The 14,984-nt window shown below is 39.8% G+C and overlaps 1 protein-coding gene across 7 annotated transcripts in view; it reads right to left on the minus strand.

Annotated features, from left to right (window-relative positions):
* Window positions 1–4,550: 4,550 nt before the first annotated feature.
* AFF1 (ALF transcription elongation factor 1) overlaps window positions 4,551–14,984 on the minus strand; it is a 1,572,806-nt gene continuing 1,562,372 nt past the window's right edge. For all 7 annotated transcript variants that reach the window (XM_078676276.1, XM_078676278.1, XM_078676273.1 and 4 more), the window contains one exon: window positions 4,551–14,259. In XM_078676276.1, the coding sequence (XP_078532402.1) occupies window positions 14,138–14,259 (122 nt within the window). In that variant the 3' untranslated portion in view covers window positions 4,551–14,137. The remainder of the gene's footprint in view (window positions 14,260–14,984) is intronic.

Below are 14,984 nucleotides of genomic sequence, written 5' to 3' on the forward strand. Positions count from 1 at the left end.
GTCGGTGCCGGACTTGTGTTTCGACCCCGAAGGTCTGGGCTTCGAACTCGGTTTAGAGGGAGTCTTTTCAGAGCTGGAAGGCTTTTTGGTAGGATTTGGTGCCGAGCCAGAGGGCGGGCATCAGAAGCGTGATCTCGGTGCCGACCAGGGCCCGAGGGCGCGGTTTGGACCGGCGCCTTCTTTTTAATTGAAATTGTTTCTTGGGATAAGGGGGAGCCGTACTTGCGGTACGTTGACCATGTGAGATGTCCTCCTCTTGGTCGGATTTGAATTCTGAGATGGCGAACAGCTCATGCTCCTACTAGGTTCCCATGGCCTCGCCAGCCTCTTGGTCTGACTGTTGACCGAAGATATCCAGAATGGAGCTTGTGTGCTGGCTCTGCATGTCACAACGTCGAGCCTGATGGTCGCAAAGTGTTTTCTTGGAGCGGAAACCCTGGCTCGCGTCGCAGTCCTGGTCTCTGTGTTCGGGGGACAAACACAGATTATACACTTCGTGTGAGTCGGTGCGTGGGTATTTCGTGTGACACTGAGGGCAGAATTTAAAGGGTGTTTGTTCCATCGACTACAGGTTGACCCGACGGCCATCCACAAACTTTCCATTCAAAAGATTATTTTAAGTAATTACAATACGCGATAGAAAGGGAGACGTGATCGAAAACAATACCGTCGAGGAAGAGTATCTTGCGCACCAAGGGAAACCGAAGGAACGGTGTCGAACAGGAGCGCAACGATAGACGTCCGAACCCGATGGCGTAAAAAAATATAACAATGGAGTCGATGTCCATGCACACTACCACCGAAAGGAGGAGTCACCTACTCGTGACTGGAAAGACTTCTTCGAAGAAAAACAAAGTGCAAACATCCGGACCCAACACTAGATGGCGATCTATGCACAGCATATGATCTATAGCTCATATGCCTCGAACAAGATATTAGGAAAAAAAGAACTATGGCGCGTCCAGCGTTGCCCGCATCATAGCGCTTTCTTTTTTCCTTTAAGCCACGTTGCACAGCAGAATGGGCAGGGGGAGTAGGGTGGTGGGTGGGGAAACAGAATGGACAATGGGAGGAAGGTGGGGTGGAGAAACAGAACGGACAGTGGGAGGAGTGCCGGGTGGGGAAACAGAATGGACAGTGGGAGGAGGGTGGGGTGGGGAAACAGAATGGACAGCAGGATGAGGGCAGGGCAGTGGGGAAACAGACCTGACAGCTGGAAGAATGTAGGGTGGTGAAGAAAAATAGAAGACAGCTGGAGGAGGGCAGGGTGGTGGGGAAACAGAACTGACAGCAGGAAGAGGGGAAACATAATGGATAGCCGAAGGAGGGCAGGCAGACGGGGATGAAACAAAATGGACAACGGGAGGAAGGCAGGGGAAAACAAAATGGACAGTGGGAGGAGGGCAGGCAATGGGGAAACGGAATGGACAGTGGAAGCAGGGCAGGGCAGTGGGGACACACAATGGACATTGGAAGGAGGTCGTGGTGAGGGACTGCAGAAGCATGCACTCTATTAGAGTCCATGTACAAAGGTTTTTAAAAAAAAAAAAAAAAAAGAGTACCTGCTGGAACCAGCAGCCAGTGGAAGGACAATGGCCCCCAGCAAGGAAGCTGTACTTGTTCTATGCTCCATAGCACAGACACACACAAAGCCTTAGGAGGAACCCGGAGGCGCTGAACAATAAGAAGCAAGGAAATGAAAGTGACCTGGAAGCCAACCAATGCTGAGTAAAGGTTAGTAATGGGTGGGATTTAAGCCCAGTTTATGATTTTTTTGGGGACTTATTTTACAATAGATTTTGCAAGTGCCGTACAGGTGAAGCCTAAAAATGAATACACATAGTAAAACATGCAGAATACAATAATGTATTACCTGGGTAGCCTTAGCCAGCTCTGGGCATCCTGCAAATGCCTGTTTGATGGCAGCCTCTTGGTGTCTGGTGCCATTTGTCCCCTTTATAATCATTCGTGGTGGTATCCATGACCATTCCTTCACATCTATTAGCAGGATGAAAATACCTTGGGGGTGGGGGAGGTACTGCGAATGGTCGAAGCTGCCTGAGGCCACTAACCTGCAATATTCTGTTTGAACCTTTGCAGGATCTACACATGCTACCTTCGCCTTACTCAGGTTGATGTTTCTCACTAGTCCTGGATTCCTTGACTCAATTGCAGCCTCTTTTAGACACTTCCCCTTCCAAAAATCAAGTTCAGTGTTAGTTGTGCTCGTTAGGTGGGCTACTTCTCCAAATTCTTAGGAATTTCCCCTTCCATCCATTCCTCACAATATCAGAATCTTTCATAGGCTTAAGCGGTCTTCAGTTGCATAGCAAGGGGGATGCGGGAGGGCGCCCTGGGTGACACTAATTTTGGGTGTGGCAGCCTTCCCACTTGCCTGGGGCCATCTCAGAGGAATCGCCAGCACCCACCCACCCCCCCTCCTCCTCTTACATTCAGCCAGCATGGGCGGCAGACACAGGAGCTGCCACGGGCGGGAACAGGCCTATCTACGCCACTGCAGCCACGGTCTGTGCAGGTAACAGCAGTGGGGCAGGGTAAGAGGGATTTTAAGGGACGATGCAGAGGAAATACGAAATAATTAATTTTCCCTCGGCATCGTCCCTCAAAATTCCCCCTTACCCAGCCCCACAGATGTTACCTGCACGTACCGCTGCTGCGCCACTGGTAGTTTTCTTTTCCTGCTTTCATTGTAAAGAGGACATACAAGACTGATCTGTTACAGATATATTTGAAGCAAGTGCCTTTAGCCTTCATGGTAATGCCCACTTCTTTACTCTCAGTCATATGTAGTAAGTTGTTCCTTGCACATACAAATAGGAAGAGGTCCTCCTTGCATTTCATATACCATGTAGAGGCTGGGAAAGCTGTGATACTTAATAATTCCTCGGACATTCCTCTAAATTTTCCTAAACCCTCTTTTGTGTTTTCTGTAATAGCACTAAGTTAAAGCACTATGTGTCCACAATAGTACAGTATAGAGTCCATCACGCTTTCTTCATTTTTAGACATTCTTGATGTTTCTTCAAATCGGTTTCCCACTAATTACTCAAAACATCCCTCCTAGATTTTCGAAACTATAAAAATATTTTTTTTTAATGCTTTGATGATTTTCAATTAGGCAAATCTTTGTCAAAGGACTACTAACTGATGAAAATGTAACAAGTGATTCAACAGTATTGCAAAAGATGGCATGAATATGATTTTTTTATTATGTTGATAAATGACAAAAATGTGCGAACCAAATTCTGCAAAGGTGAACGTTCTTCATGGTATGAACCCAGGGTGCAAAAATAGGTACGTTTGTGACCTGTAAAGTAAATGGTCCACCACTATTTGATGCTACAATAAGTCCAATTTACCCTGACAAACGTTTTGTTAGCAGATTACACAATAAAAAAACGGAACCTCTAAATGGTGAAAATCCAAAGACGGGCATTATAGTCTACCATTCCTTGCATTTAAAAAAAGATTATACAAGGGCCCAGCTGCTTCTATCATTTTCCATAAATTGCACCATCATCATACATGTTCATGTCCGTTTTTCACTACTGGGCAATGGTCCCCTATGTCCGCTACATTCAGATGGTCAAGTGCAGTGCCTACATGGAATGTTGTTAGTGTTGTCATCCAAAAAAGGACATACAAAAAACATTTGGCCCAATCTGTAGGCTCGACGTGATGATTTTAGGGTTTTTATATTGTTGATAGAGGACGGCAATGCACAAAATTCTTATGCTGTTTACATTTTTTTGTTCTGTTGGAAAAAAATAGCATTGCTCTTTTGGATAGAAAATTATTGCAGTAACAAGAATTGAAAACTGCTCACAAATTTAAGTTCACACTACAGTGGATACAACCTTGTTCAACCAGGCTCGTGCATAGTTTTCCTAGCCAGTATCATCCCACATACCTCACCACTTGGTAACTGTTCCTCAAACATATTCAATATAACATGAGCTCTTCATGGATCCTTTAACAAACAAACAAACTATATATTAAAGGTATTCTGGTAATTGTATCACAATAATCACATGTAGAATTTAGAAGCCAACTATTTAGAATAAGCACCTTCAGCATATTCCATTTACTAAAATACCCAAAAGCAAGGGCAAATTGATTTCCATTACCTCAGCTAACACGAAATAAAACAAAAGGATTTTCTCGGTAACTCTAAAATGTCTATACTCACTTCAGAAGTCAGAGCCAAGTGTGTAACCTCTTCGGATTCTTTCTACTCCAGCAAATAATACCTTTGATGAACTAACGACATTCAATTTGAAAAGCCCAGGGAAATTGAATAATATACCAATGATACACAATTCTTAAAAGTCACTCACAGGTTCTGGTTTGATAAGCCAAAATTAACAAAACCTTTTCATAAAATACTTTTTCAATGACAACTTATATTGAATAAAAACTTCAGTAGATGCAAATCTGGGTGGTCCACTGCCCTATTATTCTACATGTTAAATACAGAGATTCTCTTTGGGTGTATTATCCAAGCATTCACCAGTGAAAGAACCAACACATTTTTATTCTAAACGTGTAATTTATTTTGTTGTTTTTACAGCTTGATCTCGGACATTTCTTGTTGAAAGGAAAGAATTTATAGAAGAACCATTCCAAACTGCATTTTAATAGTAAATATTTCTCATTACCATGAACACAAAGAACAGAAAGTGTGGCACACTTCTTTGGAAAGAGATCTTTCAAAATAAATTTTCTGAAGAAAACAACTAAAAGCTTTAAAGCAGATCCTTTGTATCTTTCGATAAGACATTATAAGGCAGGTATATATTATTCACAGAAGCTCCAGAACGCAATTTCATTCCCGAAAACAGTTAAAAATACAAACATTCCCCCACATGAATTTCCTTTGCACATCTTCCCATTGTACCTATCATGATCATTTTCCATATATTACAGTACAGAGTATCATATACAAAGAAAGCTGGTGTCACCAGGTCTTAGTTGTCAAGAAGCTAAGTTTGTTAGTAAAGTTGTGAAAATTTTATTTGGTTTAGGATAAACCATGAAACATTAGAAAGGGAGTGAGAGGGAGGTGAAAAATAGGCACACTATTTTCATTTATAGACCTGAAACCTCATCTAACACACCTTAAAATCAGAATCTAAAAAAAAGAGCCACCTGAGAGTAAATTGAGAAAAATGAAACTGTCAGAATTCAATGTTTTGACAATTGTCCACAACAATCATACACTTTATTCACTTTTTCTTGTATGTTAATGGTCTCCAAGTCACATAATGTTGCACAGTAAATCCTGTCAGCTTATCCTTAGGCTATTCATGATTTGCCTCTTGCCAAAATTATTGGCACAGTTAATACTGCAAGGGTTCTCCACCATTCAATATAATCGACAAAGAACAGAGTTGAGGGGGAGACGGGATGCTAAAAAAAAAAAAAAAACAATCTTAAGACCTATCCTTAAAATCTGGTGCAGGAAAATTACCTTGCCTATTCAAAGGAATTAGTAGAATATGTACTCAGCATTCAGAAAATCTTTAAATTGCTGTAAAGCGTAAGTGTGCTCATCATGGCAGAGGTCAAACATCAGAGATAAATGTGGGTGATGAAGACACCCCCTCTTGTCCTTTGTCAATGCACCCATATGAAGCCATATGTATGGCTTCCGCAAATTTAATTAAGGTTACAAATGTGTCACGCTGGACTAAGTACAGCTCAATCTCTGTCCACTGGTGCCTCAGAATAGGCAAAACTACACATGTAGTGCAAGGATCATCTTGAATGGACAGTTTAATTTGGATGGTCAAAATTACCTCCTTTAGGAGCTTTTATGCGCCACAAAACAAGAAGACTGTCCGTGTCCAGAAACAAGAATACATTTTGCTTGGGAATCCCCAGAATGGTTTGGGTCTCCTTGACTAAAGAAAGATCACTCCAGAGAAAGAATTGGAGTAGGTCTATGTCAAAGTGAAATAAAGTAACTGAAGGAGGCCAGAACGATTTGCTTTGATGAAATAGCTTTGTAACCTTTTACTCAAAAAGGCATGCTACAATTGTGCTCAGAGATTGCCCTGCCTGGTGTGGATAGATCATATACTTTTAATAAGTGTGATAGTAGAACTGAAAATAAAATTATGGCAAGTATCTGTAAACTAATATTTTCCACCATTATAGCAAATAAAATGGAGCTTACATCTAGATAAACAAAAAACACAGAAGTTCATATAAGATCAGGATTGCTGCAATCAGTTGTGTAGCCAGCAAATATCAACAAAACGAGTACAATGTATTATTGATAAAGGAAGCCAAATTAAAGGTCAGATTAAGAGAAGAGATCGAGGAGGTTTTACCATACACAAATCACATCGTTTTGTCGAGGAATATATGAGACAATCTGAGAATATAAATAATGCTCTTTATATTTGCTTTCTGAAAGTGCAATGAGCAGGAGACTTTTTTGCTAAATCTTAAATAGAATGGCAAATAGCAAACAGATGAGTTCAGGAGACGACCGCACGTGTGTAGAACTGGGATAGCAATATGCAAAATAAATTAGGAGAATACTACCAGCAGAGGCTAGGGAAGGGGGAGGCTGGGTCATAGAGAACAAGCATGCAACAAATACATATATTCAGTACTCTTTCACAATTATGCGTGGTCAAGAAAGAAACAATAAATACATCCATTACTATTTAAAAATCCTCTTACTACCTATCCAGGGATATCTTATCTTAGTAACAACCATGATTGAAAATATCAATCCAAAATAGATCTGGACCCACATTTTCTAAAAGAAAATGTCCTTACCGTACACAAACATTGCCAAAAGAACTGCAAGCAATGATTTAATTCTGCAGCCTAATTACACAAGGCATAGATATACAAATCAAATTCATACTTGTCTTGTGTGTCTGTTTGCGTACAAACACACACTTTCATTTTTGGGGCACATAGACGAAAATAAATGTATTTATTTGATGGAGATGTAGTAGATATGTCTGATACCATTTTTGGCCTTACATAAGATATATGTACATCTTTGTACCAGATTGTGTGTGTGGGGGGGGGGTGTATACACACACAATCATGTACACCTTAAGTGAACTATATTACAATGCATATAAGTTCGAGATTTAACTCAACATAACAAAATTCACTGTTCACTGAAAAAAAAAACTTCAGCCTAGAACTATTTTTACTTGATAAGAATTAAAATATTCCTTTCAAAATCCTGAGTGAGAATGAAACAAAAAGAGCATAAGAGATAGGTGGCTTTTAGAGAGCAAAGGGTGGGGGCAGCGCAGAGAGAAAAAGAAGGAGACCCCCTCTTTGATAATGTCATTTATGATGCTGGAGTCCTTGACCATCAAAATGGACAGCTATAACAGTGCTAAAGTTGCCACACTCAGAAGACCTTTTTCTACCCTGGATGACTTGTCTCTGACTTTTAGAATTAACGTAGACCTTCAGCATAGGTGAGCTAGTAATAAAAATGTACAGTTACCAGGTCTAGTATTTTGGTTATGACTCACTACCTTCTATGGTATATGTTAACTCAGACATATTTTACTACAATTCTATCGGAAATTAGGCTTGTTCATGCCACAATGAACAAATTCAGTAAAAAATATTTAAACTGATAGTCATGACTAACTAATATGTGCAGTGTGTATTACTTTTCGCTGTTTCCAGTTTACCATATAAAAATAGTGTAATAATCCTACATTTTGAATTGTAGGGTTCAAACGTTTGATAGCATACATAAATTCAGAGTACAAATTACCAACCAACATTAAGAAACAAGTACAGTCTTGGATAATCGTCAGCACTGCGTTACTCCTGCTGTAGATGGATACATTGCAAACTAAGAGATTCGGTCAACACTGTGGACAATAAACTACAAACAAATCCACATGCACCAACAAATTGACTCTACTTTAAGAAGGTTATATAGAGGCTAAAAAAGCTATATGTATGCCTTTATTGCATAAGGAATTTAGGAAAAATCCATTGTGTGCTCACATCTAAACAGATCATGACAAGTGGTTATTTCCTCAAAAATCATAAAAAACTGTTGTAAAAAGATGGTGCAAGAAGATGCAAGGAGGGGAGGGTGGTTTAGTGTTAGCAACCGCAGGTTCTCAGCCATCCACAAGTTGGTGCAGAATTCCTGTGAGTAGGTAACATATGGGATCTCTACCTAGCCAATTAACAAAACAAAAAATAAAACAAATGTATCACTCAAATCAAATCCATGCAGTTCGTGAAAGAACAAATTTGGGACAGAGATCTTTTCCCACTCTGAGTGAACGTGGTAAGACAAGCCTTTGCTTGGGTGTCTGGAACCCTAGCAGTAAGCAATGAGTTGGAAAGGATACAGAAAAGGACAAGATTACAAATGGCTATCACTTGCACACTGAAATTTCATTGTGCAATAATCAGAGCAAATGACAGAAAGTGCATCGAAAAAAACTTGTTTGCATTCAAACAAATGTGGAAAAAATGAAATATCTGTAATTGAAATGCAAAAGTAAAGTGGTGTCAAATGTGAAACGTCGTAACAGTGGAACCCTGTCCACATCAATCATGATAGTGACAACCAAAGCAATGGTGATAGTAAAGAATTTTGTTCAGTGCAAATGTGTCCACTAGCTACACACTTTTCAGAAAGTCTACCAAGCCCATCTGCTTATTATTGCCAACTACTTGTTTTTCCTGACTACATGAGGAAACCGATTACCGCTTTAGAAAGAGTAAACTTGGCATAACATGTGCAGTCCTCCCTCACACACCACCATTTGCTTCAATTTCAGACCAATGACCAAAACCTCTCTAACAGCTTAAAAAAAGCAGGTTTGTAGATTGCATGCAGGCATGAATACATTAACAGTGTTACCACAATGAGTACGTTTCTCATAGTCTATTGTTCAGCTCCTTAGTGTTCCGAACTAATTTGGAACCTATGGAATTTAAGGGAGTTTAGCCAAACCCTAGCCTCGAAGTTGGAAGTTTTCTAATGAAAGAGCTACTTGGCATGAACATTCACTAGGAATCTATCTACAACCCAGTCTTACAAAAAGCACAAGGACTAATAAACTCAGATGGTTCCTAATATGTGAGCATCTTGGAAAGCTAAAGACACGTCTCTTCTAGTGGTAACACAAGATTTAATGTCTTTGCATGCAGGGCTTGACTTCAACCTGTTAGAACTGCAAAAAGCAACATATTGATGTATGGACACATGAAGTAATGCTCTTTGCACATCCCAAATGGATTCTCAGTGTCCCTTGATGTTAACGTTTGTGGCAAACAAACTCATCAAAGGGTGTCTAAGAGGGTGAAGATACATTAAGCAACCACATCTTTTATCCTGCACTGAAGTATAGTTGGTAGAGCATATCAGCCTGCATATCCACTACTTCCACGAGATGCACTACAAGAATTAGCTGTGCAATATGCCCAACACCCCATGACCAGTGTGAAGGAAGAAGAGAACCATTGACTACTTGCTTGTGGGAAGCAGGTATAATAATGATGTTGTATGCATAATTAAGAAAACAAGAGACCCAGAATAGGTGCTTTCTGACCATGACAGTGCACAGCAAAGTGGTTCTCAGACCAAAGGTCAGTAGCTTGGTGGTATCAGTCACTAAACACACCACCATCATTGCTAAGAGTCCAGATAAAAAGGCATTAAATGAGCCGAATGGCATAGGACAAACCCCTCCACCCCCATTAACTGTGTAATCTATGTTTAACTAGGCCACCGCTGATAAAAAAAGGGGATAATTTAAGTGTCTTTTATGGGGAGACCTATAAGAATGATCAGTATCTTAACCTCTTCCATTTTAAGTCTTGAAGGATGAACCCTGTGAATGCAACAGATCATCAGTATTTTAATGCCTCCGCCACCTTGAAAAATAAAGGTGCTAAAAGATGAACCAGGAGGCACAGAACTGCTTTTTAACAGTAGAAAGTCTTTCTTAAGGACAACAGCGGTCAGGCATAAGTTTGCGCCGGGACTCCAATTTTGAGCTGTAACCTTTATCAGAGGAAAAAACTTGAGGTTGTAATGGCTTATAAACTAATAAAAAACTGCAGAAAATGTGGGTGGTTTTTGGTTATCCAAAAGAGCATCAAACTCCTTCTGACATTAGACGTGTGTAAAACAGCTTGTTTAAACCAGGTATCTACATAATAGGGTATATGGTAGGAACTGAATTGAATCGAAATGGGGACCGCATAAGATTTCAAGGTGGGGACACAACACAAGGGCAGATACCAGTGGCATGCACCGACTCAGACTCTATGAAAGTTACAAAAGGTTTATGAATGCGGTGGTCACAAGTCTAGGTCAGCAAAGTTCATTGCTACAAGCATGATAGAAAAACGAGTGGAGGGAGTAAAATAACAGAAAATACAGCAACAAAGTAAATAAGCGAAAGGTGCTCAATAAATAAAAATTGTGCAATGAAACAGAACATATGTTCTTTGTTACCAGCAGCACAAATAATTGATGTTCATGAGTTTGCAGAGACAACTAAATTGGAGCACACACAGCAAGGACTAATATGATGGGTGGCGATGAGGGAGCGAAATCAGTATTTCTAAGACACACACTGCAAAGCTTTTGAATTGATTTGATAATAAACAATATGCTTCCAAATTCATACCACAGAGTGTGTTAATATTATGTGTCTATAAGATTAAGCAAGCACAAGAAAAGGGAGAGAAAAATTTGAAGTGGGAATGCTCGGCATTAGTGTCATCAATATAAATAGGGGCATTTCCTCTGAAATTCCAAAAAGTGCCTTAAAAAGGAATACTTAAAATAAATATTGCCAGTACAAAATAAAGATAGGTGAAATACACCTGCTTTCAAATATTTTATCTTCAACCTGTAAATGGTTAAATAAATTCATTTTTTAATTAAAAACAAAATGTTTCTGATGAAAACTATTTTGACCTGAGAACAGTATCTGAGGAGTATTTTGAAGCCTGTGAATGACTGCCCTATATCTAGCTAATGTTGGTTTTCAAACCAAGAATACAGCTAACTTTATTTGGCTTGGTTCTTCTAACAACACACAATACGCAACAGGGGCCCATGCTAAAAATGTTAACCAAAACATCTTAAAAGCCTATCTGTGTCCGGGACCTTGCTTTATCCATAGGCAAAACAAATATGTCCTGACATAAGCTACGAACTACGCTCTACACAAAACAATAGCACAAACGTATGCTTGTGCCAAAAAAGATTAACAGAATAAGATGCTAGAGCCAAAAAGTAATAATAAATCAGTTGGCCTGAAATACCACCCCTCCAAAATAATATTTGAAGCTACTGAAAGGTAGACACATATCAACCAGGCAGCAATGATAAATGACATGCTACAAACAGTACCCAGGCACTTCACAGAGGGTGGCTGTCTCAAACTCATGGTATGATCAAATGTGCTTGCCACTCACAACTGAACCAGAAGTAACAAGATTATTCACATCGACGCGAACCGACCTAAACTGCACACTGCCATACTAAAATGGGATTTGGTTTTGGAGAAGAAAAGTAACATACACCCCACAAAATGTGGATAAAGCTCAATTTATTCTTGCGTATTAAAATAAAAAATACATGTCCAAGATCCTAGAAAAGTACCGGTCCCTACTTGTTCCTCAATACAGGCTGGGCAAGTAATTAAATGCATTTAAATTTAAACAGGAGAACATCCGATTTATCAGCTTCACAGTAGAATTAATCTGCCAAAGTGCGTCTGAGAAATGTTCGTTTTTGCTAACCCTCTCCCCACATGCCTCTTTCTAAACAATACTTGCAAGACAGCCTGGACCAGAACTGGAGTGCGGCAGAGGATAGTAGAAAAAAGATGTTGTTTTCTGCTCAGTCTGAAGACACCAACTCTCGTACCCTCGTGAACATTGTGTACAAGTTCAGATTTCCAAACCCAGGAGTAACTTCTGACAAGCTTAGAAAAGGTGCATAAGTGAAGGCTATATCAGAGAAACCCCCATTTAAATTTCCAGACAAGATCTTGCATGAAAATAATGTTTTTTACCCTGAAATCGATAAGGGCCAGAAGGCATCAACTGCTAGAAAATTAAGATTTTCGAATTTGAAGTGCACAGTTATTGTACTGAACATCATCAATAGTCTGATTTTTCACCCAAAAATATATCTGTTTATGTACAATACATTAACAACACTAAGTCATTGTGGTACATTGATTTATTTAACATGGGTAGAGCCTTTTCCCTTCCATAAAGCCACAGCTAATTCTTGCGGATTCAAATGATGCATGTGATAAATAACCAGTGTGTGCATCATGGACAACTTCTTCCAGAATGATACCACCCACACAACAGTCCTCTGTAATTTAGAATAAATAATTTTCGAAATGTTATTTGTTCACTATTTTTGCTCAATATAACCCATGGTAAATAAATAAAATACACTGCTACAAGGCATTTCATACATTATTAATTAACTGCATTTACACTCAATTTATTCTAACTATATCTTTCCGCATTGTCGAACAGGCTTGACATACACTCAAAACTAGGTGCTGGCACTGCCGGGTCTTCTTGGAAGCAAGCGAAGTGCCAACTACGGACCAAATGTAGCACTAAGGCACACACAGTTGTATCCAATGGATAAATGACGGGGTTTCTTGGTGGAGAATAACTGGTCATTTGAAAGATCTTTGCACAGATCTCTTTCCTGGCACTTCTGCTAAGGCCAGAGTAACATTACCATAAGTTTGAATCCACCATGAATATTAGTGTTACAGGACTTGAAAACATTTTGAAGATATGTCCATACCATAAGGGAGCTCTTTTCTCTAACAAATCGTGAAAAGATGTGTGAAAGGTACATCGATAGTCAGTACGGAAGTCACTAACAAAAAGAATTGGACTTGTATTAATCGCTTCTTGATCCTACCACCTGGCATGATTTTTACAGCCTTTTGGCAAAAATTGGCAATGTCAGAAATTAGTGGGAGGGAACTTACACAGAGAACGTGACATAATATGGGACATGCATTAAAAAAACGATACATGGCCAAACAGCCGGGAGGCAGTTTAAAGGCCTTCTTTCCTGTTTAAAACTTTTAGGGAAAAGGGACATTTATGGCAGGATATTAGCTGTATCAATTTGTAATGGTTGCCAATTGGTAATGGTTGGTCACTTAGACTGGAAACTGGTAACCTGGTGCTTCAGGGTTAACACATCAACGTTCAGCACAATGAGACAACTGGTTCCCAGCCATGCCTCCGTTTTAAACACATCCTGCACTCCTCCAGAGGCAGTCAGTCCACTGTGGCGGTGCTCAGGACGTTCAGCATACAGTACACATTGAATTGCAAGATAAAGAGGGCAGCGGAAAGATAAGTGACAACCAACATCATTTTCTTAAAAAGCTGAAGTAGTGCTGACAAATTTCTAATCCACCAGGCAGTATTATACATTCGTTCACATGATTGGCAATACTTGGATTCAGCAGCCAAGTGGCATTGCTTGCATGGTGTTGGAAAGTGGAAATCGTGCTGCCACCAGACATGAGATACTCCCTTACAATGATCGAAGAACCACAGGACAACAGCCACCTTTCCTTTTTTTTTTAAATAGCTCCATTGACATAAATGAACCACGAAACATAACATTGTTCTTTATCCTCAGACCATGACATGCAGCTGTTAAGGCTTTAAGGAAAACATAAAATTGCTTTATCTATTAGACTTGATTCATTTCCTCTGTATCCTTCCTGTTTGTTCCAGTCGTGTTCGTTTAGTTCATGAGAGAAATGTTGAAGACCTGCGCCAAAGCGAACCACACACAAACATTGCACTTTCGTCGTAAACAACGGCATCAACTTCTCGGCCTCCTTCATAGCTTCAGGTTATCCAGTGCCGACCATCAGATCAAAGGAGAGGAGGGGCAAAAAACAGTCAAAGCTATCGGAAAAGCTCAATCCCTTTTCCATATCAACGTATTCCCTTCCAAGAATTTGTGTACAAGAATCCAGCCCTCTAGGGCATCCAAAGTGCAAAGAGTTTAGGAGGGGGTTGGCTCTACGATTTCCTGCTACCCCTCCTCTCCACCACCTGATAACACCAGTTAAGGCAAGTTTGATTCCAGTCTCAGCCATTGTAAACCCTGTCTAGTGTAGTGTACCAGTTCAGTCATGCTGCTGTTCAGAGCCAGAGGGCGCATAACAGTGTTAAGCTCTGCAAAGAATTCTGTGAGGAATAAGAAAACAAAATGGTAATATGAGAAAACCACAAAGTACATGCCACAATAAAAACAAAAACGGAAGTGTCCTCAGATGTATTAAATAATTTGAATAGATAAAGTTTATCTAAGAAATCCAAACACACGCGAAGTAGAAACCATATTGGTAGATCAGCCACAGCCTTATGCTACTACAGTAACCAATCAATGACTAGCTGGAAACTTTCTTTAAAGTAGTTATATATTTACAAAAGTAAACACCTATCCAAAATGTAAATAATACACATTGGAATAATACATATGATGGCAGTGGTTGGCCTGTCTTCCTTTCTAACGTTAATTAAGTTTATACAAACCTCAAAACTTTTCCTTATTAAATCCATGAGATTGTAAATACCTCATCACACAACAATTGTTCACTATTTTGTACAAAATGCACTAAATTTATTTATTTCATTATGTTTTGTCTTCTAAAGCTCAAACTCTACCCAAAACAGGTCCAAGAATGCTGTACAGCCATGGCAGAGATTTACAAAGACAACCAGTGTACAGACATCTGATGGAGCAGACAGAGCTAAAGAGGGAAAGGCATGGCTGCAGCATGCGGGGATAGACAGTTTACAGGACAGAAGTGCAATTGTCTACAATAGTGTTGCAAAGTCATCCTGTGCCCTGAGCACCCCCCGACTTTTTGCTGACTGGAACTGGTAGTAACTGACTCTGACTGACCCTG

The sequence above is a fragment of the Lissotriton helveticus genome, chromosome 2_1, assembly GCF_964261635.1.
Source record: "Lissotriton helveticus chromosome 2_1, aLisHel1.1, whole genome shotgun sequence".
Taxonomy (NCBI): domain Eukaryota; kingdom Metazoa; phylum Chordata; class Amphibia; order Caudata; family Salamandridae; genus Lissotriton; species Lissotriton helveticus.